The following is a 27,924-nucleotide window of genomic DNA, read 5'->3' as shown; positions in this document are numbered from 1 at the left end:
GAGCCTGCGCGCCCTGCCGGGGGCTGCGGCCGCCCTCCCGCCCACGTCCCCGCGTCCCCGCCTCGGCGCGCTGCTCGGAGCGGCGGGGCTCCCGGCGCGGCCTCCACGGACGCGGTGAGTGCCGGGCTCGCTGCCGCCAAGGCGGGCCAGGGGCGCAGGGGGCACTCGTCGGGCCGGGCCTGGCCGCGCGGGAAGATGCTCGGGAACCCGCGGGCGCTCGCACAGGTGCGCGGAAGGCGGCCACCCCGCCCCCGGGCGTTCTCACAGGTGCGCGGGAAGTGCCCCGCGCATGCGCGTCGGAGGCCCCGGCGAGGGTTCCGGGTCCCGGGTCCCGGGTCCCGGGCTCGGGTGGGCGCCGGGGTGGAGGGCGAGGCGCAGAGCTGAGAGGTAGGGGTGGGCCCCGAGCGGGGGAGGCAGCGGCGAGACGCCCCAGGAGGCGGAGGATAAGCGGGCGGGGGTCCCGGGGTGGGCGCTGGTCGGGACGGGGGTGGCCGCCGGGGCGTGGGGCGGCGGCCGGGGGTGGCCCCGCTCGCTGCGGGGGTGTGGGGAACGGGGTGGGCGGACCTCCGTCCGGCTCCCGGGCGCCGCGTGGAGGAGGGGGCCGCGGCGCGGGGACTCCCTAGGGCGGTCCTGCCGGAAGCGGGTGACGGCCAGCCCCCGCGCTGCGCCCGCGGTGACCGCCTCCGAGGACCCAGGCCCGGGGGCGGCGTGGCTACTGTCCTTTCCGCCTCCAGTCGCGCCTCCGCGCGCCCAGCCCAGCCGGAGCCATCCCGGGGGCGGAGCGGCCCGGAGCCCAGCGGGGAGGAGCCGCACCCCGCGCCCGCGCCCCGCTGCCCAGGCTGAGCGCTCCTTGGGCAGGCGGCCCGGGCTTGCGGCCACGCAGTAGGATGGCGGGCCCGGCCGCTTCCCCCTTCCGAGGGGTGCCTGCGCTCGGTGCCGGGCTGCCCGGGCCCTGCCTCGCGGACGGTCATGGCCGGGCTGCGCTGCCTCTGGAGCGTCCATCCCGCGGGGCCACAGGAAGCGGGTGGGAGGTCCCTCCCGTACCTGGTCCCCGGGGGAGAGGAGGAATATGCGGAGGCACCTCTCGCTTTCTCCTCCGATGCCCGCCGGCCGGGACCCCCGCGACCCCCAGGGCCCCCTGCTTATGCTGCCGGGATTGTGGGGTGCTGGGGGCTGGTGCACAGCGCGTGCTTTCTTTTCACGGAGCCTTTGCCCCACTGACCGACCAGACGGCCCACCAGCAGTGCTTGTCGCTCAGGTTTGAACGTGCCTGACAGCATGATGGCGCGGGGGCGAGGGGATACGAAAAGGAGCAACATTTAAATAAAGACTGCGTGGAACCGGCTGACACGGCCGGAGGGGAGGTTACATGCGTTTCCGCGGCAAGCCTCCCACCCCCGACCCGCGCTCGTGCTGGGGGACCCCAGCCTCCCGCGGGGGGCTACGCCTGTAACGTTAAAGAAGGAAGGTTTTTAAAAATTCTACCACTTCTTCGGTTCCTACAGAACCACATCCTCTGTCTCCACCCACCCTCACATCTATTCTAAGGGAAAGAAAAAAAACAAATCAATGTAATAAGCTTTATTTCGCTCAAAGCACTGAAGGCGCTTTACGGCCAGGTTTTTAAGCCCCTGTGCTGCCCTCAGTGGAGGGGCCAGTTCACTCTGTGCCTGGCCTGTTGTCGCCTCCCTCCGGTCCTCATCTACCAGCAGTTACGCAGCCTCTAATTAGGACCCGTAATGGATGCCCATGTTGCCCTTTGGCCTTTTATCCCCAGCTAATGGGGTCCTATTGTTAGAATCCTCCTCCCTCCCCACCCATGAAATGCAGAAGGGAGCTCTCCATCGCACTCAGATTTGCCCAGGGACAGCCCAGGGAATGCACATTTCTGGTAACTGGCGTTGCAACTCTCCCTTTGGGGCCTAACAAAACAAAATTTTAAAGAAAGAAAGTCTTTACAGCTTTTAATGTCAATTGCACAGGCATTGCTGATAATATAATTAGAGCACAGAATGAAAATAGCTCAAAGATTTTGCTTACAGGATTTAAGGCCGTCTTGGGCTTGGGAGGAGGGGAGAAAACGTTAAGTGTCCATCCTAGATCAGGACTGAGCTGTTGGGGCAGCCTGGCTTTGTGTGGTCATCTTGCTGTCCTAGTGTCTGGGCATTCCTTAGGGCGGCCCCTCCTTTACCTGCAGAGGACTTTGCCTGCTGCTGGCTCCAGCCCTGGCAGAACAGAAGGATCTGGAACCTCATCTCTGAACATATTTCCTGGCAGTCGCCAGCGCTTGATTTCATTTCCATATGTTCTGATACAAGTAGCCACGTTGGCAGCGGGAAGGCAGGAGGCCTCTTTTTAGTCCACTTTTGCCCCTGTACTCAAACTGGGGGGCCCTCTGTGCTGTGGGGCCTCCATCTGGGATCCTATTTCAGTTTTTTTCTAAACGCCGACAGCATAAATTGTCCATAATCATAGCTCTGCAGTGAAGCTGGAATTACTTAGGCAGCTGTAATGCCCCTCGGCCTCCCTACCTCCAAGGCTTCGTGACCCAGGAGGACAGATGTGGGGTTGGCCTCAGAGGTGCCCCGAGAGGCCGTCAGCGTGCAGACCAGAAACCAGCCCCGTCATTTTGCACATCTTCCCCTGGTGACTCGGCAAATCTGCTTTTCTCAGGAGTTCAAGGGATTAGTGTCTCCACTGTGGCCTTGATTTCGGTTTTTCTCTTGGATTTATTGTAATTATGCTAAAAGTATAGTGTTGGCACCTGCACCTCTTTGGGACAGAGTTAACAATGAGCAGTGACTTTTGGAATACAGCAGAAACTTCCAGGAGTGTGCCTTTTGCCAACAACCCAACTCCTGCTGGAACGAATATTAAACAGTGCCTTGGAGATTGAAGCCATTGCAGGTCTTCTGCAATATTTGACCGATTAAAAGCCAGTTTCTTTCTTTCACAAACATTTATGGAATGTCTAGCCCAGGTCAGGCACAGTTCTAGGTGCTGGGAATGCCATGGCATCTAAAACAGGCACAGGTCCTCACCCCCCACCCCCTGCAGCTTAGGTTCCAGTAAGGTGAAAGGCATTAAAAATATAATCATGTTAACTCGTGTAATAACAAGCAGACAAGTGGCCTGAATGAAAGGAGTAAACCCCTATGAAACCATCTGATGAAGGGATTTTGAGTTGGGGTCTGAAGGATGTGGAGGCCTGGCAAAGGAGGACGGCAGGGGACGTCCCAGGGGAGATGGTGCTCAGAGGAGCCCGGCACAGTAGAGGACGGAAGGAAGGCCGGGAGGGGCACCTAGACCATGTCATAGATTTGTAACTTAATATAATTTTTATTCCTAATTAATTGTGGCGTTTCCTCTATGTAAATTGATGGAGCTTTGCTCTCTAGGCCTTGATGGAGTAGGACGTGTGTTAATTTTACAGAACTAAGATGTACTGAATCACAAAGGGATCCCCATTCCGTGGGATGTTGTGGACAGAACATCTTGTAAGCTAATAACCACTGTGCTGCTGTTGGATGCTGTTAGCACCGTTTCCTGGAAAGTCTTAGTCATGAAGACCTTGGTACAGATGCCAAGTCTGCTGCCTTTGTCTGAGCCACCGTCACCTCCCGCTCCCACTGCAGTGGTTCCAGGTGGGCTTCACACAGCTGCCCTTCCCCCTTGATCGGTTCCTCATACAGTCGTCAGGGTGGTCGTTTAAAGACACAAATATGATGTTGGACGGCCAGTAGCTTCCCAGTGCCCTGGGCTGTAGTCCACAACACGGGTAACAGGACGCTCATTCCAGTTGGCATGGTTGTCTAATGACCAACCCCACAAACTTAGTGCCTGCCGTGGACTAAATGTCTGTCTTCTCCAAATTCACATGTTGAACCTTAATCCCCTGGTGATGGTATTAGGAAGGGGGGGCTTTGGGAGGTGATAAGGCATGAGGGTGGAACCCCATGATGGTATCAGTGCCCTCATAACACAGACTCCTGAGAGCTCCCTCTCCCCTTCCTCCACGTGAGGACACAGGGAGAAGATGCTGTCTATGAACCAGGAAGCAAGTCTTATCAGACACTGCGGAGAGTGAACTATTTATTCCAAGTCTACTGATGTGAATGTTAATCCCATCTAAAAATACCTTCACAGCAACGTCTAAGCTGGTATTTGACCAAACACCTGGGTCCTATGGCCCAACCAAGCTGACACATAAAATTAACCATCGCAACTTGTCCTGTTCAGACGGGAATGGAGGCACACGGTGACCTCTGGCCCATGACAGCCCTGCAGTGCAGTCAGGCACAAGTTGGCTGGGTTCCTATTCCTGGGAGTGATCTACAGTGCTCTTGGCTCTGCCTTCTGGATTCTTGGTTCTGCCCTCTGAGTCATCCTTCTTTTTTCATAAGAAATGCCTGGTGTTTGCAGCTGAGTGGTTTTCTCAGCCTGTTTCCTGGTTTCTCTTTGTGCTGATCTGTTCCGTTTACTCCAAGTTGGCAGTATCTCTTCCTGTACAATTATCTTAAAAACGTTGTGGGTTTTCTATGGATCTGTTGGGATTCAAGCCACTAGACAAAAGCTACATCCACAAATCCACGTAAGTCCTTTCTCTACCTTGGACCTCCAGGGCCTCTGTCTAGTGCCCCCTCAGATATTTATGAGGTCTTAACAGGGGATCTGATTGTGCCACCTGGATTGATCCTTGCTCTGAGGCCCCATCTTAATTTGACAATATTGGAAGGGCTGGGAAAGAGAAGAGCTTTATCTTCCAACCCAGTGGGGCCTGGTCCCTTTATATTTCCTCCAAATCGCACTTGAAAACGGAACCCTTCCTTCTTCAGCTCTCCTCTCTCATCTCATCAAGTCACAGAGACAGAGCTCAGTAGGGTCACCCAGGCCCTGCCTGGAAGTCTCCTCCAGTATCATCCAGCCCACCCAGCGCATCCTCCGTCTCCAGCATCCTGTGGCCACGGTGCTGCCGAGCCCAGCCCTCCAGAGCCATGCCCGGGAACCCCATCCACCTGTGCTCGGAGCCCAGCTGGCAACTGCTTCAGAGCCCAGAGGCATCTGCCCGCTGGCTGCCTGCTGCCCAGCGGGGACCACTGAGCTCGCTGAGGGTTCTGCTCTGGTGGCAGCCCCGTCCAGGCGGGTGCGTAACGACCAGCCCAAACGTACTGGCTCAAAACAACAGAGTTGATTTGGCCTATAAACCTGCAATCTGGGCAGGTCTGGTGGGGAAGTGCAAATGGATTATCTGGAGGCACACACGCACGTCTGCAGCCCGGCTGGGAGCACGAGGGCAGTGGGGCTGGACCCGGCGCCCAGCACAGTGTCTCCGTGGCCTCTCCCTGTGCTCCCTCCAGCCGGGCATCTGGTGTCCCCGGACTTCTTACACGTTGGCACCGGGCATCCGAGGTCTGGGTCCTAAGAGAGGAATCTGTATTATTGCTGTTTTCAACACAGCCTCACCTCACCATCATCACCAGTGTTTAGGATCCAGAGACCGGGGCACATATGCAGACGTCCGGGGAGCCATCATCCCCCGTGAGAAGAGCATGCGGGTGGGCTGGATCGAGGGGTCACCTTGGAAAGGATGTGCTGCGTCCTGCACTCTCCAGCCACCCCTGCCCTCTAGCTCCTTCCTCCTGGCTGGCAGTGGCCAGGGGGCTGTGGCAGCTCCTCGGGGCCTGTGCTGCCCACCCTGCAGCTCTGCGTGTGGCCCTCAGCCCGCCCTCCCATGAGGCCCAGGTCCCTAGATGTCGAGGTCTGTGTCTCCCAAAGGCCGGGCACTTCTGGGCTCTGAGTGCAGGGGACCTTGTGTGAGGGGAGAAGTCTCACCCTCCCTGGTCCTTTGGTCAGTGCAGAGTCGAGTCACCGGGGTGACACAGGGAATAGAAACATGACGGGCAGCAGATCCAGTCCTCAGCTTATGTCACAGCTCTGCTGTGTATTGATCCCGTCAGTTTGCACGAGGCTCTCACCTGTGCCAACTCCTGTCTTTCGAGTGCATGGAAATCACTGTTTGATTGAGTAGGAAATAAGACTAAGTACTTTTATCCATGTAGATAATTATCTTGATGCAGAAGTCAAGATATAAAGAAAAAGTGTCTTCATTTCTTTTATGTCAAACAGCACCTTGATTCCTTTTCGTGCAACCGTTCTTACTACTTATTGTAAAGGGTTTGATATTTTGAGGAGAAACATTGAGATGGAAGACGTAGGCCCAGTTATGTGCCAAATGAGGTGGAATACCTGCGTGAAACTTTGAAATGAACTGTAGGCACCTGCAGCCTCTTGGTCAGCATTACAGGCTCTGAGAAGACTTTTACGCTTTTGCACAAGGGCTTTTAATCCGGCTGACCTCGTGTGGCTTCGACGTGGCCCAGGTCGGGGAGGGGGGGTGGGGTGGCCTCGGGGCCTGGTCACTCAGACTGTGAACTCACGGGTACTTGTCGCTGCTGTGGAGTCCCGGCAGCCCCGGGACGAGGTGCACAGGCGGCCGGATCTTCCCAGGTCCTTCTGTCTGGTCGCTTCACTAGCGAAGGCAAAGAAACACCGGAGCTCTCAGCTCTGAGACGTCAACCCCAGAAACTGCGCCTTCTGCAGCGTCATGGGATTTGTAGAAATTATGAAAATCACTGGGTCTTGGACTTGTTCTCAGTGTGTTTAGGTTTCTGGAGTTGAGATAGTGCAGGGAGTGAAGCGGGCAGGGGTCTTAGGGTGTGGCTTCTAATTTAGCACAGCACTTATGAGCTGTGTGCCCCTGGGCAAGTGGCTCACCCTCTCTGGTCTCTGCTTCTTCCTGTGTGTGTGAAACACAGGGAAGGGCTGGACCAGGTGCTCTGCCATCTCTCAACTGCAACGTTCCCAGTTTGGGGAAGGATTCTGGGACTGGTCAAACCCTTGGAAATTCTGAGATACAGCACGTCTTCAGCGTCAACATTTTTTTTCTTCAAACCTACAACCGAAATCAGGCCGGGGATTTAACAGAATGGATCCTTCATTTCATAGTTCTGTGCCTAAAAGCCTGGATATTATAAGAAAGCTTTCATTTGACCATATTTTTCTACCAAGTATTCTTTCTTGGGGCCCAACCAAAACTTGAGTCATTTTATTTTATGCACACACGGATGTACACACATACACGTGCACACAGAGATGTAAATGTACACATACGCACGTACACATTCTTGTATATATATACACGTACACATCTATAGAGAGATATGTGTATATACATATAATTTTTCTGATTCTAAAAGTATACATATTCATTATAGACAATTTGAAGATACCAAAAATTATGAAAAAAAAAGTCACTCATAATTCTCACTATCAACATGCCTTTTAAACTTTTTGGTATTATTCTCATTGTCTTTTTTCCCCTGTTGTGTGTGTTTGTGTGTGTTTTGGGCGGGGTGTTTAAATTTTTTTAAATTTATTTTTTATTGAAGTATAGTGGATTTACAATGTTGTGTTAGTTTCAGGTATACAGCAAAGTGATTCAGTTACACATACATATATATATATTCTTTTTCAGATTCTTTTCCCTTATAGGTTATTACAAGATGTTGAATATAGTTCCCTGTGCTATACAGTAGGTCCTTGTCATTTATCTATTTTATACATAGTAGTGTGTACATGTTGATCCCAAACTCCTAATTTATCCCTCCCCCAAGAGCGGGGTTTCTACTGACTACATACGAATATAGTGCGATTTGCTGGTCATATTCCTTGATGATCATTCCACTGTTTTCCTAGTAAGACGGCTCTGAACAGTAACCTTGTCCTCAAGCCTCTGGAGGCCTCTCTGATTGTCCACAGCGGCGCTTTGGTCCCAGTTGCTGGACATCGTGATGTTCTGGATGAGGCTGGGTTTTGTCGAGGGGTCAGACCGTCTCCTGTCCCCTGAGGGCTGTGGGCCAAGAGCAGAACAGAGCCGCCTGCATGGCTTCTGGAAGGTCATAGGCTTGTGGGTGAAGGTGGGTTGGTGTTGCAGCTTGATGATGTCGTGTCCTCAGGCTCTGAAAGGGCCCATTCCGGTGTCTGTGGAAGATTCTCTAAAACCTACAGCCCTTTCCGGAGGCTGTACACCCGGAGGGGGGATGTACTAGGTCAACAGCATCGTTTCTGAGAGCCCTGAGGACGCAGGTGCAGCAGGAGGGCAAGGCAGGGACTCTGTCATTACATCTTAACTAAAGCAAAGCAGGACAGACCACAGAGAGAGGGGTTTCTATCTTGCTTTCCATTTACGCCAATAATGGTAACTAAACAAGTGAGATTAACAGGAGAGAAATCTGGGTTCTAACTGGCCAGTAATAGGCGTGTGATTTCGGACAAGTCTCTCTGTTATCAAACCAAGAGCTTAGAGCTTTAAAAATTATAAAATGTGAGTTTTTATTTAACTTCCCCATATTTCAATTTGACTGGAACTTTAAACATACGAATACCTACTCCAGCACTAAGAATACAGTGATTTAGGAATCTTCTTACCTCGTGAGTGACTTTACTTAATTATACTTCAGATTGTGTGGCTTCCATGAGGGTCAGTAGCAGGCCAGATTGACTATTTAATTGATAAGTACTGATTAAACATATGGAAAAACATTTTTAAGTGGTAAATTATAAAATACTCAAACACTGTAAACAATGCAATAAAAATATTCATGTATCCCAGTGAGACAATACATGTTCTTGTCTTGCTGTTTATGCTTTAAATCTTCAGGAAGCCAAGTGATACAGAGCAGGTAGACAACCCTCCCTCCCTTCCTGCTCGGAAGTAACCACTGCACTGGAATTCACACCTGTCCTTTTCACACTTCCATGAATGACATATAGTATTTTTTTCATGTTTAAATGTATGTAAATTGTATTATGCTGTATCTTTCTGCAAATGGCAGACCTTCAAAAATTCATAATTATGTTTCTGAAATTTATGCACATTGATACATGTAGATTTAGTTCATCCATTTTAATATGTGTGGTTGTTTGGGCAGTGATAGAAAATCAGTCTAAAAGTAGTTTAATCAATCTTTTTGTACAAAAGGACACAAAGCACTCTTTCTAAAACACAAGACTGATCATATTCACTTCTTTGAAGCCATCAGAGGATTCCCGTTGTCATTAAGATGCCAGGGCGCCACGGAGGGGCCCAGTCCTCTGACCCTGGGGCTCCTGGCTGCACCCAGCCTCTTCAGCTTCTGGAACTGGTCAAGCTTGTTTCCACTGCAAGGTGTCTATTCTCTCTTCCACCCGCCCTGTGTGTGGCTCCCTCTTGCTCTCAGAGGAGTCTCACCTGATCCCAAGTAGAAATCAGGTCTATTCATCACTACTTCTCGGATCCTTGTTTATGTTTCCTGCCGTGGTTTGTACTTCTCTAGAATTCGTATAGTAATGGCTTATGTTTGTCTTCTTCCCTACGCTGGGAGCTCCATGGGGACCTCGGCCAAGTCTGTTCAGTTCCTGCTACTTTCTAGGACCCAGGGCACCTCCTGGAACACTGTAGGTGTTCAGCATACATCCACTCAGTGAATGAGCAAATGACTGCGTATTGTTAATTATTTCTCAGTGTTGGTGGGACTTGAACAGATTGAAGACTTGGGGAAAGTGTGGGTTTGTTTGGCCCAGGCAGTCTCTCACTTCTGGCTCCAGCTTTGCATCACTGCTGGGACGTTCACCTCTGACTTCAGTGGACGCACACAACAGACTTATTTTCAAAGAGTTAAGGTTACCCAAATATTGCTCAGAATTGGGTCTCATAGCTAGAAATTTCCAGGGAGGATTGCAATCCAGGTGCCTCTTTGCAGAGTCTCTGTGATTCTGTGTGTGATCTCAGTGTTCACACTCTGCGATTGTCAACAGCTCCCGAACCTCGAGCCACAAGCAAAGGCAGGTGCTTCTCTTGCAGAATATTCTGGGTTTGCTCCCTGAAGGCACGTCCGAAACCTAGGGCATAATTTGCACTCAAGTAACTTGGAGCCCCCCTTTTGAATGAATGCACAGGTTTACCCTCATCCATTTTCCTTTCAGTTCTTCAGGGTCTTGGCTTCAGGGAGCATAGGGCTGTGTCGTAGCTGGGACTGAGGCGGGGCCCGTCTGTGTGATGTCACGTTAGGTGGCGGCTGAAGGCACACGCTTCCCTGAGCGCGGCAGTAATGCCCCCATGTCCCCCTGCTTTAAAGCGTGGTGACTTCAGGTGTGTTACTACATCACCAGCAAAGGGCTGTCTTGTGAGTCATGAAGCTCTAACGCTGCTTGCATCTCTTGAATTAACAGCAAAGACCCATGATCTGATGAAGGAAGGAGAACAGTGAAGCTATTCAGCAGATTTTCATGACCCATTGTCCCGCTGGATTAACGTCAATTTCATCTCTCTGCCCTGGGCTTCATCTTCCCCCAGACAGCTTGTCATGGGTAACGGTTAAGGGCACAGAGACACTCATAGTTGCCACCAAACTTCTGAAACTCCCGAGCAGTGAGAAGTGGGGCCTGTGAACCCACGTGGCCGCTAACTTAGTGAACGGGTACAAGCCGCAGGCATCTTTTCTGAGGCCTCGTGTAAAATGCCCCAGAGACGGGGAAAAAGGGGAAAAGTACTCTCTGGTTTTGGTCTGCTGCTAACTTCGTTTGGTCTTTTGAGACGAGTAACGTAGTGTTTCTGGGCCTCCAGCATTTTCTCGTGTCTGGAATCAAGATCATGGCAATTCCTCATGGTAATCCAATTGCCATGGATCATGGCAATCCACCCGTCCTCATATGTGGGTCATGAGGACAAAATGGAAAATTGCCGCGAGGCCTGGGAGCTGCTCTGGGTACAGGCTGCAGGGCTGTGCACTCCGTCCTGGTGGGGCTTTCCGTGAGCCGGGACCGGCATTGTCCGGGTCGGCACCTCACGGTGCGTGGCTACGAGGACCTGGGGCCTGTGCGGGGCGAAGCTCTTTACAAACGCGCGTCTAATCCCCGCGGAGACCCAGCAAGTTGGGTTCTTGTTTACAGTCAGAGTTATTTCAGTTTCCAGGGACACGAATCCCACTGTTCGCTGAAGCCAGAAACAGACTTATTAGCTCACAGACATCACAAGCCCTGGCTGGGGGTGACTCACCCAGGGCACTCTCTCTCTTTCTAGATTTTGCTCTGTGTTGGCTTCACTTTCTTCTCCTGAGGACAACCTTTCCCTTGATTTCAGCTCCCTGACCCACCCACTGGGCCAAAGCCTTTCTCCTGCATCACCCTTCAGCGGGAGGACCTGGCCTGGGGCCGTGCTCTCAGGACCAGGCGCTGGGAAGGTGGGGCGGGGGCTGGGCTGGAGCAACCCTGTGACTTAATCCCACTACCTTTATGACTGTGGAGCCAGTGTATATTCGTTTCAGGAAATATAGAAACTGGGCATAGCTAGATAGAAGACAGTAAAAACCTGTCTCTGACCCAACATCCACAAACACCAATCCCTTTTGAAGAACCTTTTCTTTGTGAGCGCTGTATCATGTCATTGTATGTAGTGCAAGAACTTGCTATGATATGGATTTTTATCTGGATGTTTTCAGAGCTGTTTTTTCTAGGTTCTCTGGTTAACATTCATTCACTCACCATCCATCAAGCCTTTTCTGGTGGCCCTGGCAGAGCCCATCCCTGTGCCAAGGTTAGAACGATTAATGCATCTCCCTGTCGTGAATCCACATTCTCATGGAGAAGGATGACACATATGCATATGAGGTGTTGAAATAAGACATTCCGTGCAAACATGGACTGCACAGTTGCTGACCTGGGAAGTGAGGAAGGCAGTGTCTGTGATAGCAGGTCCCTGGGGGCCTGGGAATGAGCAAGAATTCTGGCTCAAAGGAGGAGAGGTGGCTCTGGGTGGCAGGGATTGTGCGGGGAGAGACCCTGAGGTGGGAATGCATACGCAGATGTACCGACGCGGGGGTACGTGCACAGATACACCTGTGTAGGGGTTACACGCACAGATACATCTGTGTAGGGTTTACATGCACAGATACACCTGTGTAGGGTTTACGCGCACAGATACACCTGTGTAGGGGTTACGTGCACAGATACACCTGTGTAGGGTTTACGCGCACAGATACACCTGTGTAGGGGTTACGCGCACAGATACACCTGTGTAGGGGTTACGTGCACAGATACACCTGTGTAGGGTTTACATGCAGATGCACCTCTGTAGGGTTTGTACACGCCGATACACCTCTGTAGGGTTTGTACACACAGATAAACCTGTGTAGGGTTTACACACAGATACACCTACATGGGGTTTACACACAGATACATCTGTGTAGGGTTTACACACAGATACACCTACATGGGGTTTACATACACAGACACACCCACGCAGGCTTTACCGGGGCGTGGCAGCAGTTCTGTGCTTGTGTGAAGGATGGAGAGGACTTCTGGGCAGAGGAGGGAGAGATGAGGGTGGCGGAGACTTGGGAACAGATGGCTCAATGCCTCATTTACCAGCCTAAGGAGTTTGGACTTGGAGAATAGCTATTACATAAAAGCTTCTCTTTAGGAAATTCTCTAATTTTACTTCCTGCAGTGAAGCCCTGCCAGAAGATTCAGCCACCGTTACCCCCTAAATCAGGCCCACACAGACAGCGCCGGCGGGAGCCCATCCCCGCCACGACCTGCCCTGTGTCTCTATCTGCTTTACTCTCAGAGCTGGGGGCGTCCTGAGTCACCAGAATTCTGCTCCCAGGATGCGCTGGGCAGGGGACCAGACATGGGAGTGTCTTGTAGGCGTCCATTAGCCCAGCGCACGGAGGCAGCAAAGTCGAGTGCTTCACGCTTAGAACTGGTAACAGACAGAAGGGCGCAGAGCATTGGGCCCAGTGCTTGGTGGCATGGGCGCTGAGGCCGGACAGCGGGTCCCCGTCTGGCTCTGCCCCCTAGTAAGTGTGGGGCTGATTAATTATATGGTGACATTGGTTCACGTCTCATTTCCTCTTTGGTAAAACGGGGCTAAAAACTATGACCCCACAGAAGGGTGGCTTGCGAGGGTCACGTATGTCCCTGTGATGTAACACACGTGACAGCAGTGCCTGTAAAATAGACAAAATAGGCGTGAGCTGTTTCATGATTACTCGTGCATTCAGGTTATATTACAGCCCGTTGAGTCTTAGAAATGTCCTTCATGAAAAGCAGATTAAAAATGATAGGTTGTAATCTGGCAGAATAGACTCTGATTAACGTCACCAGACCTGCTGAAGGACCTCACTTCCCCTCTTAATTATTCAACACACCAGGCTGCTCACCAGCCCCGCCCATCCCCAAACCTCATGGAACATACGGCCTACACCCGGCTTGGGGGTCCTCTCATCCAGGTGGTGGGTGTCTCCTCGGCCGAAGCGTGTACAGAGCCTCGTACACAGGGACCCGGGCCCTGCGCCCTCCGCGTCTCCCAAGACCACACGGCACCCGGCTTTTAGCAGCCAGACGGCCAAGCTCCCAGGATGACTGAGGAATGAAAACCTATTTTGTGAATGATGCTTCCTTGTGGCACCGTTGGGCTCCGTGTTCCAGACACGCCGCTATGACGGCCTTGCTAGGGCCAGACCACGAACTGTGATGAGTGCGGAGGACGTGGGAATCAGGGCTGGGGTGAAGGTCACTGGCTGCCCTCCCCACCCCCACCCAGGCATCCGCTCCCACCCACCTGCATCCCTGCGCACCCAGAACCGCCACCTCATTTTAATTGGGCCCAAGGAAGAAGGAACCAGCAATATTTGTAGGAACAGCTGAAGGGAATCAACACATTCTATGATCAAACAGATATCCTGACATTCCCTGCAAGTTTATGAGACTCGATGATGTTTCTTCTGTTTGTGGTTTTCTTTGTGAATTGACCCCAGGAGTTATTGGCTGTTCGCTATGTGAACAGGGTCGTGCTGGTGTGTGGGAAGCAGGCGGCGGGCAGGGCACAGGTGGTGGTCCCGGACCTCTGCTGTCACAGGCGTGTGGCTGGACACACGGATGAGATACGTGTCGGGCGTGACTTGGAGAACACCGAGGAGGAATCGGCTAACAATAGGTGCTGCAGACATTTAGATAAACTTCCTAAGTCTGTTCATTAATATTAAAAAAACTGACTAATTATTTGAAACGGAGAGTCTCTTTAGCAACCTATATTATTCTAATGAAGCATATTTAATTTTAAATAACTTGATATCCACCTTAAGCACAAAAATAATGTCCACATTTGGGAAATCATAGACAATCTTCTTTAAAAAATTCATATTGGGCTTCCCTGGTGGCGCAGTGGTTAAGAATCCGCCTGCCAATGCAGGGGACACGGGTCGAGCCCTGGTCCGGGAAGATCCCACATGCCGCAGAGCAACTAAGCCCGTGCGCCACAACTACTGAAGCCCGCATGCCACAACTACTGAGCCCACGTGCCACAACTACTAAAGCCCGCGTGCCTAGAGCCTGTGCTCCGCAACAAGAGAAGCCACCGCAATGAGAAGCCTGCGCACCACAATGAAGAGTAGTCCCCCGCTCGCCGCATCTAGAGAAAACCCGCGCGCAGCAACGGAGACCCAGTGCAGCCAAAAATAAACAAATAAAAATAAATAAATAAATTTATTTAAAAAAATTCAAATTGAGAGTGAAGAAATTCATAGAGAGACTAAAAAATTCTGTTTAGGTATTTACAATGTGGAGAAGAAATGTATAGCCTTCAGGGGGAAATGCTACCTAAGTTATATTTAAAGCAGACTTGTTCCTGTTAAAATATTTTCTCACTACAGTCAGGAAGGAGCCTGTTACTACACCCCACACCTCCACCGACAGATCCCTTCCCGTCGCTATGCGGGGCAAAGATGCTGCCGTTCATCTGACTGTAATAGACCCCAGAAGCAGTGCTCAGGGAAGAAATCCTGCCCGATGCCTCGGTTGGGCGGGGAGTTCCAGTTATTTTGCCGTAACCAGGATGGGTGCTGGCACAGAGTCCTCCAGGAGCCCCTTAGGGGGACTCTGATGCTGGAGCCAACTGCAACATGGGGGGACGTCCCCTTGCAAATCCCGGACCTCCAATCCAAAGAATCTGACCCTAGGTGTCTTGGCAGACTTGCGGTGCTCAGAGGACTGTTATACACAAAATGGGCTGACTTCTCCCCATCCATTTTAAGGCCAAATCACAGTAATAGGCCATGCTGGGGAAAAAAGATATAGCTCCGAATGCTGACTTTCTTTAACATCATTTGAAAAAGGAAGTGGCCCCTCTGCTTAATTTCCTCATTACTCCTGTGGAAGCTGACCCTCTACCCTGCCAGGCGGGCGGGGGCCAGGACCTGTCGTGCTGCAGAAGCTTCCTTCAGAAAGTGGACCTGCTGGGTGGCCTCCCAGCCCTTGGGATCCAGCATCACTGCCGCCTGCATCACAGTGACAGACGGTCTCCTGTCTCACCTGACAACATTCAGGTGTTCGGCATCACCTTGGCTGTGTGGGTGAACAGGGACTCCTGACCTGGTCACGGGGCAGAGAGCCAGCTGAGTGGGTGAGCAGCTGTCACACTTTGGATGGGATTACATGGCTGTGCCGAGGTCTCGGGCCACCCCCGGCTCTGCCAGCCTGGTCTGTGATCCATGCCAGGGGCGCACAGGGAGCTGGCAAGGATGTGCCTGCTTGGACCACTGACTACCTGGGTCATATTTGTTTCATTGTGGACATGCAGCTCTTGCTTCTTGTAGCTACGACAAAATGTCTACTTAGCCTGATTCTTTCGGGCTTTAAACGGATTCTGTAGAGCTTTGAAAACATAAGAATTGCAAACTTAGGGTTTTCAGTGTGTCCTATTCTCTGCCTTTCCTTTGAGTCTGTGATGACTTCCACGAAGAGAACTCTCAGAGGTTGGGTTTCTGCACGTCCCGATGAGAGTCAAGCCAGAGAAAGAACCAGGAAGTGCTGAAACCCTTCTCCTGGCCAAGAAAAGAAAAAAAAAAACTAGTTTTCTGAGGTCCAAGGTCTTCTGTATCATACAGAGAAAGTGTGAAAAGAATGAAGCAAATAAGAGAGCCAGTTCTCTGATTTTATTTCAGACATTGACATTTATATGTATATTTGGGAAAGATATGTATATGCCTTACTTTTTATCTGACTTTCCCTTGAATGACTCAGCTGACTAAGAAAGCACCTCTGGCGTTTGGGAAGAGGCCAGAAGCTTTGCTTATAAAATCTGTGCAGGTTTCCAGTTTGTCATCACATTCCGGTCGCTGTGGGCCAGAATGCATTTCCATCTCAGTGGACGCAGGACCTCCCCAGCAGCATCACGGGCTGGGGCACAGCTGTGTAAACATGTGGCACCTCCGTGACCCACATGCCCGTGGTGAGAGTTTCAGCTCATCCCGACTGTCTCCATGCTGCCTTTCCACATGTCCTAGACAGTGCCCTGCACCTGGTGAATATGCCCCAAAGGTTACTGTTAAAGATTTCTGGAAAACAGAGAAAGAGAGAGGGAGGGGAAGAGAGACAGAGAGGCGGGGAGGAAGGGAGAGACAGAATTGAATGTCTTGAATCTCCACCTCTAAGACACTAGTATTTCTGAGAATAATGGGAAAGCCTTTTTCGTAACACGGTAGCAGGAAGAGCAGGGCAAGCGTATATTTTTCTACACACCCATTCTCTCAACGCATTTATAGGGATCAGGTAACAGTATTAAGTACGATTAGTAGAAAATCAGAAGAGGTTGAGGGTAGGTGGTTAAGTATCACTTTATCCCATTTGAGAGGTGAACATACCCTATAATGATGATGAATCTGAGCTGTATGTATTTGGTCCGTTTCTCTTGTCCGCAGCCTCTTCTTAGGAAAACCAGAGCACAGTTTGCCCCTCCCCTTGTGCTAAGACCCCCTTGTAGGCTGGGGAGTCTCAGTGAAGGTTTTGCCAATTAGGAAAGATATTTTATTATTTTTTTATAATTCATCTGCAGGTGCTCACATCTGCCTTCCAAGTAGTTCTGTGGATTTTGTTTTTTGTTTTGGTTTTGTTTTGTTTTGCCTTGGCTTTTCTTTTGCTGCACGTGTGCTATTTGGAGAGTTGCTTCTCTGCGGTTTTTCAGAGGTGCAAAGCCAGGAATGAGCAGTTCAAACAGATTCCAGAGTTGGAGCCTCTGAGGCCAAATCCAGAGAAGAGTCCTTAGCACCTTTCTCCAAATATTTGTTGTAAATGAATTTGAGATAGTTGGCTGGAAAAGATTTCAGGAAAACTGTCACACAATAAAACTGAGGTTTCATAGGCTGGCCATGCTTTCTCACTAAAAGTTCTCAATTTTACATATACATCTCATTAGGTCGAAATTAGGAAGTGGCTGATATTTGACTGCCATTGCATTCACACACAAAAACCAGCAATTTCGTATGGTTCAACCCAATGTATTCAGCTCATGGCTGAACTGGGCTCTTCTTTATAGGCCTCAAAAATCAGGGGAGGAACAGTTTTTTAATATCTAAATAATCCCATATGTTTTATTCACCAAACTTTCCAGCACTGAAAAGTCACAATCCCCATTCCCACCATATCTGAATCCTATAACCTGAAAATTGTGGAGGGAAATGGGGTAGATGCCACTGACACAAAATAGCCCTATGGAAAAATGCAAATTCCAACATTCTGTCTGTTTCTCCTATAAACAGGAACACAAAGAGCGTGGTGACATGACATGGAAACACCTGATATTCCAACAAAGGAAGTCGCAGAGGAAGGCTCCCGATGGATGAAGGAGGAAAGGCGGTCTAGTGTGTGCAGTAACTGTGTCTTCCTAACACCCACCTGGCGACTGAATCATGCCCTCCCCGCTTCCAGGTGAACATTGTCGAGGCAGGCCCATCAGGAGCTCTGCCCATGCCAGGACACACACAGATATTGTCCGGCTGACCATCCATAAACCTTAATCGCACATGGGAGTCACACACAAAAAGAAAGCTCCCTGGGGCGGCTCCCTGTAAAACAGCAGTAAAGTCAGTGTTCTGAAGTGTGGACTGCAGCCCGTCTCTGATTCGTTGGTCCTCGGAGACAGAGATGTGATGGAATGTGGGGGGATAAACACTGACTCAGGAAGAAAGGGCAGGCCCAGTTCCTTAGGAGCACCTGACAGCTCAGTTCCGCAGAGCAGGAGCTACAGACAGAGCCGCGGCTGCGGCTGCAGGGCGGTCCTGTCCGCGGACTGATCATCACCACGCGGCGCGGAGACCGAGCCACAAAGACCCCTGCAGACGGCCGCCCGGCGGGAACCTTGCCTGGTTCACAAGTTCAGCCGGGAGCGCGCTCGAGTCGACACACCCCTTTCGCTGGAGAGGAGAGCGGGAGGGCGCGAGGGGAGCTGCGTGCGCTTGAAAACCAGTGTGGACACAAGTGAAATCTGATCGCGCGCCAGCAGAAGCGTGTGAAGCCAGGAACCCCGGAGGAACGAGCGACCTTGGGCAGCCCGAGTCCGGGCGAAGTCATGCCGGGCTGCTGAGCGGGGGCGGCAGCCGGAGCGAGCGCTCGCATGGAGAGCCCGGTGGCCCCCTGCGTCCTCTACCCCGGGGACGGAGCGTGCGGCCAGGCCGGGGGCCGGGGCGGCGCTCCCGAGGCTCCGGGAGAGGGCGGCCTGCAGCCGCCGGACGCGGCCGGGGGGGAGGGCGCTGCGTCCCCGGCGCAGACACCCTGCAGTCTCAGCGCGTCCCTGTGCTTCAGCTCCGGGGACGACTCCCCGCCCTCTTGTCGCCGCGGCCGGCGGGTGGTGCAGAGGCAGTGGGAAGTCGGCAGCGCGGGCGCCGCGTCCCCGGAAGGGCGCGCGTCCCCTGAGGATCCCGTGTCCCCCGAGGAGGAGCGCACGTCCCCAGAAGGGTCCGCGTCCCCGGAAGATCCCGTGTCCCCCGTAGAGCGCCCGCCGGCCGAGGAGCCCACGTCCCCGGAAGAGCCCGGGGACCCCGCGCCCGTGCCCCCCGGCGTTGGGCCGGAGCACGGGGAGCCCGACCTGCTCATCGAGGTGTCGGGCCGCCGGCTGCGGGCGCACAAGGCGGTGCTGGCAGCGCGCAGCGACTACTTCCGCGCGCGCGCGTCGCGGGACGTGCTGCGGGTGCAGGGCGTGGGCTGGGCGGCGCTGCGGCTGCTGCTGGCCTACGCGTACAGCGGGCGCATGGCGGGCGTGCGGCCCGACAACGTGGCCGACGTGGTGGCCGGCGCGCGCCGCCTACAGCTGCCCTGCGCCGCGCAGCGCGCCACCGATGCCGTGGCGCCGCAGCTGAGCCTGGCCAACTGCTTCGAGGTGCTGAGCGCGGCCAAGCGGCAGCGGCTGGCCGAGCTGCGCGAGGCCGCCTACCGCTTCATGAGCGACCACTACCTAGAGGTGCTGCGCGAGCCCGCCGTCTTCGGGCGCCTGTCGGGCGCCGAGCGCGACCTGCTGCTGCGCCGCCGCCTGCGCGCCGGCCGCGCCCGTCTTCTGGCCGCCGCGCTCGGCCCGGCCGGGGAGCGCGCGGGCAGCCGGCCGCAGAGCCCGTCGGGGGACGCGGAGGTCCGAGGCGACGCCGCCGTCTACTGCTTCCACGAGGCGGCCGGCGAGTGGCGCGAGCTGACGCGGCTGCCCGAGGGCGCGCCGGCTAGGGGCTGCGGCCTGTGCGTGCTCTACAACTACCTCTTCGTGGCCGGCGGCGTGGGCCCCGCGGGCCCCGACGGCCGCGCGCGGCCCTCGGACCGGGTCTTCTGCTACAACCCGGCCACCGACCAGTGGAGCGCCGTGCGGCCGCTGCGCCAGGCGCGCTCGCAGCTGCAGCTGCTGGCCCTGGACGGCCACCTGTACGCCGTGGGCGGCGAGTGCCTGCTCAGCGTGGAGCGCTACGACCCGCGCGCCGACCGCTGGGCCGCCGTGGCCCCGCTGCCCCGGGGCGCCTTCGCTGTGGCGCACGAGGCCACCACCTGCAACGGCGAGATCTACGTGTCCGGGGGCTCGCTCTTCTACCGCCTGCTCAAGTACGACCCGCGGCGCGACGAGTGGCAGGAGTGTCCGTGCAGCAGCAGCCGCGAGCGCTCGGCTGACATGGTGGCCCTGGACGGCTTCATCTACCGCTTCGACCTGTGCGGGGGCCGCGGCGATGCGCCGGGGGCCGGGCCTGCGGGGGGGGTCAGCGTGCTCCGCTACCACTGCCTGGCCAAGCAGTGGAGCCGCTGCGCCTCGCACCTGCGGCCCCCGGGCGCGCCGTCGGGCCTACAGCCCTTCCGCTGCGCCGCGCTGGATGGCACCATCTACTGCGTGAGCCGCGCGGGCACCTGGCGCTTCGTGCCGCCCCCGGACGGCGAGCCCGGCGCCGGCGACGCGGGCCCCGAAGGCAGCTTCGAGCTCCAGTCGCTCCGAGCCCCCGCGGACGCCCGGGGCCTGCTCTTCCCGTTCGTGCTCAACCTGCAGGAGGAGAAGCCAGACCGAGGCGAGGAGGGCGCCGCGTAGGGTGGGCCGGGTCACCTGGGCGTGTCCCTCGGCAGCCCTGGGCCAGGGGACGCCCCGTGGGCCGAGGTCCCAACTGGGAAACTGGAAGGGGCGAGGGGAGTGGAGGCGGGGAGGGAGAGAGTCGGGGGTGGGCCCCGGTGGGCCCCGCCCCGCCCACGGGATCATTTAAAGGCTTAGAAGGTAGAAGCTTGTCGCGGGGCCTTGAAGACCTTTTGCGATGCTGTATTAAGGCCCGCTTCCTAGTCCGCATTCCTTTTGCTTTGCTTTGCTTTGCTTAATGGGGTCGATGGCAAGATGTAGGATGTGTGCAGATAGATAACCTTACAAATAAGGTACAATATACCTGAGAAAGAAAGAAACAGAATGAGAGATGAAGCCTCTGGGTGCAGTGGGTGAGGCCTGGAGTGTACCGGGGTGTACCGTCCTCGGTATCACTCGCGGGGTGGCTGGGAGGCCAGACCTGAGTTGTGTGGAGTACCAGGTACCGCTGCTTCCTGCACCATGAGAGGGGACCTCGGGGCCACCTCCCAGAGCTGAGATCCTAGATTAGGCCAACGTGAACTATATTAGTGGAACGACTGAAAGAAGGTCATACTTTTTTCGGCTTGAGGTTTAAAATTATAACTGATATGTAAAGCTTTTAAATCCTTTCTAACTTAGTTTAAAAGTTCCTGCCACATGTGTTTAACTTACGGTTGGTTCCACTCCAAATGTAGTAAGTATTAAGGGTGAAATCTTTGATTCCCAATAAGATCTGTCCAGTGAGCACTGGAAGTATCTCCTCTGTCATCACAGGGGTCCAGATATGGTCAAAGGCCCACACACCTCAAGAGCAGGTCTTTCTCACCGCTTAACTGAGATGGGTTTAATATTTTCAAGTTAAGAGATGTTAATACTTATGTTCAGTGATGTAGTAACGATTTGCTCTTATTTGAGTTTTAAATCTTTGGCGACTGAATGTTTTCCAAAGAGCATGTCATCAGTAGGAAAAGCTGACAGTGGCCGTGGTGCTTGTCTGCTTTAAAAGGAGCATTTGGTACCCACCAGGTATGCTCAGCCACTTTGATATTACATAGTGGGCTCAAAGAGAGTAGTATTCCCCCCCCCAAAAGAAGGTTAAAATCCTTTCTTTTTGAGAGTTCTAAAGAATAGCATGCAGGCACAGTTGAACCCACTACTTATGATGTTTTAAATATGAATTCTGTCATCCTGATGAGGGAAATTCGTTTTTACAAGCATCAGTCTAAGAAATTGTGGCAGAGTGACAATGAACATATTCACATAAGGGGAAATAACATATATTTATAACATAGTTTAGCAAGTAAACTACACTTTTCTAATTGTGAATTCCAAATTACTGTAGTAGAAGTAACGTGAAATTCAGTACTTTGATAGGGCACAAGGATTAAAAACAAATCAGTTGATCTTTCCTCATTTGTTATAGCATTTTACTTTCCAAATATGTACAGACAGGGCTTACTGTTTATTAAAAGTTTAAGGATAAAGTATACGCTCATAAATAGAGGCCAACTGATTTGGATTCTGAGTCCAATCCACTTTTTTTTTATTACAATAGGAAAAGTACACATTGAAAGTTATTGGCACATAAGTAGATGAAGTCATGTGTACATTACTATGATTTACTCGTGAATCCAGTGATGGGAGGTTACCTCTCTCTGTGCCAATCAGTGGGTATGTGGGACATAGGTTGTGCTTTTTAAAGAGTCTGTGGTTATGAAAGTGATCAGTTAAGCATGTTTAGGAATGATAGCTTGAATCATGCTTGCGCCAGAGCATGGGATTTACCGTTTCAGCTGGTGCATTCTGGTTACTTGTGTGCCTGCCCATGACTGCTCCTGACCTGAGAGGATGTTTGGCAACTTGGTCCATCGTCTTAGGAAAGAAAAACAGGCTTCAGATTGCCTGACTTCTTTGGCCTTTTGGTAGGAATAGACTGGAGACATGGCAGGAGGAAAAGAATTGAGATCCAAAATAAACAAATAATGTCCTAAAGACATGAGCATTTCATGTGATAGTACATTTTTCTCTAGAATTTCATTATTTATGGTAAAACTTTTATATGAAATGGAACCAAGCTAATATTTTCATTCCTTCCGTATCAAACTCGTGAGATATTATCACTGTGATTTTACTTGAGAAATCATTCCTATGATGTTTACCGTTTAAAAACATAAACGCTGAAAGTGGGCTTCCAAAGTAAACTCTCCCCATAGAAGATGGGAGACCTATTAGATGTCACGTGTGGACAGCCACACGATAACATGCCCAGCTGGAGTGTTTGTATATTATTTCATCTTTTAACTGAATGAAGAAATGCCTGGACTAGACATAGCATCTCTTTCTGTGGGAGCTGGCCCCGGAGCCCCAGGGATTTGTCAGGATGAGATGCCCGAGGATGCCGAAGGATGGGTAGAGGATTTAGAACCTTACAGACCACACTTCTAATAGTAATATCACTGAGAACAGATACCAGAGCACCTGGCATGCTGAGAGGACCAGTTTAATTTGCTTTTGGAGGCCAGTACCTGGGGTGTAGGGCCAGGAGGGTGGTGCACCAATTACACCAATGGAAAAGCCACCCCATGCAAGATCCTCGGTTTGGAGGACAGCTAGGGGAGGGGCAGGCCTGGCTGAGACTCCCCTCCAGGTCTGATCCGTTCCGAGGACGGATCATGTCACATTCAACGTGATGTGCTAAGTCTGTATGCAGCTCTATTTAGAGAAACAGTTGGTGCAAAAATATGCCTGCTCTTCGATCAGTTGAGTCAAACGAAGCTAGTGCATTTACGACATCCATCCATAATTCTCATGAAATTAAGAAACCCACGCACACTGACATTTCCAGATATTTGAGAGAGCAGTGGCATTTTAAGGGGAAAGGCTATAATTTGGGAAAGCTTGATCTTTTGGTTAGCTGACAAGCAATGACTTTTGTATTGTTAATCAAGGTTCATTTGGGATCCAAAGGAATGGGGTTAAGACGTCTTCACTTCCTTTCTGTTTTTACCTTCGGTTTGGGGAACAGCCCCAGTGCCGGCATGGACTCTTGGCAGCTTTATGGGACTGGATTTGGAACTCGGTGACTTGATTACTGAATCTATGGCAGCACCAATCTCCTTTCCTTGAAGAGAATGGAAGTTCTTTTGCTACTTAATTAAAACTCCTCCCTTTGTATCAGTTTTGCTACAAATACTTAACATGAATCACCTGCGGCCATTCCTGTTAATTTCTGGTGTCACTTTAGTAATTCTGGTAGCTGCTGTTTGATCTGTGGGTCTCTTGGGTAACTTCCTGTGAAAGATTTTGAAATGAAATGTAATGTTTTTGAGGTCCTTTGCGTTTTCCTGAAGTTAAGATGGTTTCAGGACATAATCTGTTGTAACACCTTCCTGGCGCGATATGTAAACAGAAGTGCTCTTTTGTGTTCTGTTTTATTTTAGATGCTTTCCTAGCTTACAAAATGTTTTATTTTGGTGTTTTTAAAAAATATATCAGTGTTCTTATTTTTCCCTTTCCTCTGCAATATCATTATTCATGGGAAGATAATAAGAGCTAAAGATGGGAATGTGTCATCTTCTGGTTGCATCTGAACGTATGTCAGCGGCCACGTTCACTACACTTTCCCCCCTTCCAGGAAGGGGCCTGGACCACAGGAGCTGGCAGGGCACTTCGTACCTGCTTGGTGAATTGGTTTGAGATGAATTGAAATAAAAGCCTAGGTGTGTTCTCATGTGAGATGAAAGTTCCTCTGAGGCTTTTGAAAGCTGTAAGCAGTGCTGCAGTGTGGCCGGGTATTAAAGGCAAACAGGCGTCTTGAAGACACAGTTCAGGCCGGCTGATGCTTTATGGATCAACGCTTCAGTTTCTAGGTCCTGGGTACCAATTGCGTAAAACCTTGTGCATCCGTCTGTTTATCCTGAGATGAAATAAATCACTGGGCCATGCCAGTGCTCCTGAAACCTGCGCGGCTGTTCTTGTGTCTTTTCTTAGGAGCAGAGCCCTGGGTGGGTGTCCTTACCTGGGAATGTGCTCCCGGGGCTGGGAGATTCCGGCCCGACCTGCGAGACCCAGGGCTGGAGTCCCCCGTCTAAATGAGGAGTCTGGGGGCTCCGGAGGGTCTGTGCAGCTCCGGTTCTAAGCCAGGGGTTCTCTTCATACTCATCAGGTGCATATGAACCCCTCGGTCCCCCCTTTCCTCACCTGTCCCCTCGGCCAGCAGGCCATGGGCCGCCCCCCGTCACTGCTTCCTGGAGAGGCTGTCCTCTACGACGTGATGTTGGTTGTGGGTTAGGAGAGTTGGTGTGGACACAGGAGAAGCAGGAGCCAGGCTGGCGGGGGGAGGTTATCACACTCACAGCCCGGAGAGGGGTCAGCGCACAGCTGGCTTTGTCGGGCACGCGGCACAGGGCGACGGGAGATCTGTTCTTAGGGTTCCCGTGAACAGCTGGGCATGGCTGCTCTGAACGATCCCGAGGGCTGGCAGCGGCCCCTGCTCTGCCTGGGGTGCCCGCCAGGGGCCAGGCAGGGCAGGTGTTGGCTTGTGTGAGGCAGGGCTGGGGGCGGCAGGGGCAGGATTGGCAGGGCTGGGGCGGGGGTGGATGAGAGACTGCCCCGTGCGCTTTGCTGTCTCTCAGGAAGCCCGGGCCCTGGGACGGGAGGCTCTCCCGGGTCAAAGCGTCACACAACAGAGAAAATAAGAAACGAGGCCTAACCCAACCGTGGATCCCACGGCCCAAGCCCCACAGAGGGTTGGGGGCCGATGAGGCATCGGGTGAAGCTGGACGCGCATCCCTGGGTTCCGCCTGCTCCCCCTCCGTTTCCCGAAAAGCACCTCCTCCCTCTGGCGTCCAGAGGGGCACAGAATTGGGGCCTGAGGGGATTGTCTCCTGCTCCCCTGCCCCACCCACCAAGTTCAGAATAAACTGAGAAATGGGCTCAGCGGTCAAGCGGACACTTAGCATCACAGGAGGGGAGAGAAGGTGGGATTTGGGTTGACTGGCCAAGTGGCTGGTATGCGCCACTGGAATCAGGCCTTGGGATCCGGGCCTGCAGGTCCACAGGAGTGGGTGGATTGTATACACTAAAAGTTTTCCATCTACTGTGATGTTCTGACCTCTTAGGTCCCGCCTGGCTGGGGCGAGACGGCCCCCCTTGGCCCCGCCAGCCAAGGGCCCAGCCAGGAGCCCGCCTGGGACCTCTGCCAACAGCCCGGCCAGGCCCGGCCTCCTCCGCCTGCCCCGCCCCCGGGGAGGTGACCCTCCTCTGCCCGAAACACCCGGGCCGGGCAGCTCGGGGACACCCCTGTCGCCCAAAGCCCAGCAAAATCACTAAAACGGGCCAGTCTCACGCCTCTCATCCCTAGGGCACTGTGAGTAGCACGACATTTTTCTTTCAGTGGCTTCTCCGTGCTGTCACTCATCAGCTCTGTAAACTAACACCCGCCACAGACGGATGCCTGCTCCTTGCAGGCGGAGATCGCAAAGAGAGAGCCCAGTGCGGGGGGCAGGGCCTGCCCCAGATCCAGCACTCAGCTTCCCCTCCTCCCCGGGGGCGAGGTGCAGAGAGACACCAGAGGTGCCCCCTGGAAATGTCCTCCACGTGGGAAGAGAGGAGTGGGGAGGACTGTCCGTCCTCTGGGGCAGCCGTTTAGAGGCTGTGCACTGCGCTCTGTTCAGTTTCGAGCTGGAGTCTGGATGAGTGTGGCAGACGTGGGCTATTGCAAACGAGGTCTCCAGTGCTCTTTGCTCTGGCCCTCTGCCGCGCACGGAAGCGTCAACCGCAGCTGCTCTGCGAGGGCCGTGCAGGGTTTGAGACAGACCAGGGCAGCGGAGGTGGGTCATGGTGGCAGCACTGGTACCGGGGAAGCGGTTCTGACGCACACGGTGGAGAGATGGCCTGAAGCCCTGGAGAGAAGGGTTCTGTGACGGGGATTCAGGGCGAGGCTCTGATGGGCGGGAAAGCCGGAGGTCGACTCCTCCATGGGCCTTGGAGTCTGCATCCCTCAACTCTGGAGGAGAGCACGTGTCCTCTGCGCACCCCACCCTTCAGCCGCTCGGCAGCCGCGCCGATTCCATCACACCAACACTCCTTACTCAGCCTCCTGGAATGGAAAGTGTGTAAAAACGTGGTGCACGCCCAATTGTTTGCACCGAACATGAGTATGGACTCAAGTGTTACTGTTAATTTGTAGGGATTCTTTGAAAATTTACTTTTCCCTGTTGAAAACATTTATTTTTTCATGGCAGGGGATGCTGCTAACAGCATTGTTCTTAAATAGCATTTTCTTCTGCAGAAATAGAGTTAAACCCGAACGTACCCGTGGCTTCATGTTTCTCTCCTGCTGAGTTTTGGGATTTTGATAATCAGTTAAAATGATTTTCTTGGCCTTTGGCATCTCTTCAATTAGATGTAATGGCACAAAACACACAGGCTTTGCAGACAGATGATGAAAGTTGGGGCAGACGAAGGATGTGGGGAGAATTCACAGAAGTCTAATATTCCCGCCCAATGAGAAGGAAGGATGTTTTCTATCCTCTTCAGACAAATTCAATGAAATCTATTTTTATGAAGATTTCCTCGTGCACAGTTCTTGGGAGGTCATAAACAAAGCACCAGATTGGAGACTTCCATTCGGGCTGGTAGGTGGTGTCCCTACCCCGTGGCACTAACTGCAGAGGGGCCTGGGCACTGCAGTCAGGTGGCTGCCCCGTAACTGCCTGACTGATTCCCTGTGTCTTAGAAGACGCCCCCAGACATTTCAGCAAAGGAAATCAAGCATTTGAATGCACCCAGCCTCATCCCAAAGAATTCATGCTGTAAACACGATATTGGAGTGTCTCAGAGGGTGGGTACCAACCACTGACAACTGGTCATCAGTGATGTGAACTCCCTGGTGGGACTTCCCTGGTGGTCCAGTGGTAAAGAATCTGCCTTCCAATGCAGGGGACGCAGGTTCGATCCCTGGCTGGGGAACTAAGATCCCACATGCCGCAGGACAGCTAAGCCTGTGCGCCACAACTACTGAGCCCACACCTCAACTAGAGAGCCCGTGCTGCCACTACAGAGCCCACGTGCTCTAGAGCCTGCACGCCACAACTAGAGAGAAGCCCACATATCGCCATGAAAGATCCCGCCTGCCTCAATGAAGATCCCGCGTGCCACAACTAAGACCCAAAGCAGCCAAAAATAAATAAGTAAATAAATAATAAATAAATCTTTTTTAAAGAGTGATGTGAACTCCACAGAGCTTCCCCTGGGGCTGGTTGTAACTCAGCAGGGAAACCACTGTTGTGGGGTCGCTCGCAATCCGTTTGGACTGCGGTTCTGTCTCTTGCTAGGTTGTAGGACAGACCACTGGTCTCAGTAATGTCGCATTTCCTTATTTGTGAGATACGATTCTAACACCCTGCAGCGTGCTCACGAGGTCGGCTGTGTGCACTTGCCTGTCACGGTGTCCAGTGGGGTCAGTGCTTCTCAAGCTC

The 27,924-nt window shown here is 52.8% G+C and overlaps 1 protein-coding gene across 3 annotated transcripts; it reads left to right on the top strand.

Annotated features, from left to right (window-relative positions):
• Positions 1-40: 40 nt before the first annotated feature.
• KBTBD11 (kelch repeat and BTB domain containing 11) lies at positions 41-24,402 on the top strand. Of its 3 annotated transcripts, none has more exons than XM_061177347.1 (2): positions 41-114; positions 17,634-24,402. In XM_061177347.1, exon 2 carries the CDS (start codon positions 18,488-18,490, stop codon positions 20,420-20,422), a length of 1,935 nt encoding a protein of 644 aa, XP_061033330.1. In that variant the 5' UTR covers positions 41-114; positions 17,634-18,487; the 3' UTR covers positions 20,423-24,402. The 3 variants fall into 3 exon arrangements, with proteins under 3 accessions (XP_061033330.1, XP_061033331.1, XP_061033329.1); XM_061177348.1 differs by lacking the exon at positions 41-114 and adding an exon at positions 127-225; XM_061177346.1 differs by lacking the exon at positions 41-114 and adding an exon at positions 282-387.
• The last annotated feature ends 3,522 nt before the right edge of the window (positions 24,403-27,924 follow it).

This window comes from Eubalaena glacialis, chromosome 20, assembly GCF_028564815.1.
Source record: "Eubalaena glacialis isolate mEubGla1 chromosome 20, mEubGla1.1.hap2.+ XY, whole genome shotgun sequence".
Classification (NCBI taxonomy): Eukaryota; Metazoa; Chordata; class Mammalia; order Artiodactyla; family Balaenidae; genus Eubalaena; species Eubalaena glacialis.
This window is presented reverse-complemented; position numbering and strand designations above follow the sequence as displayed.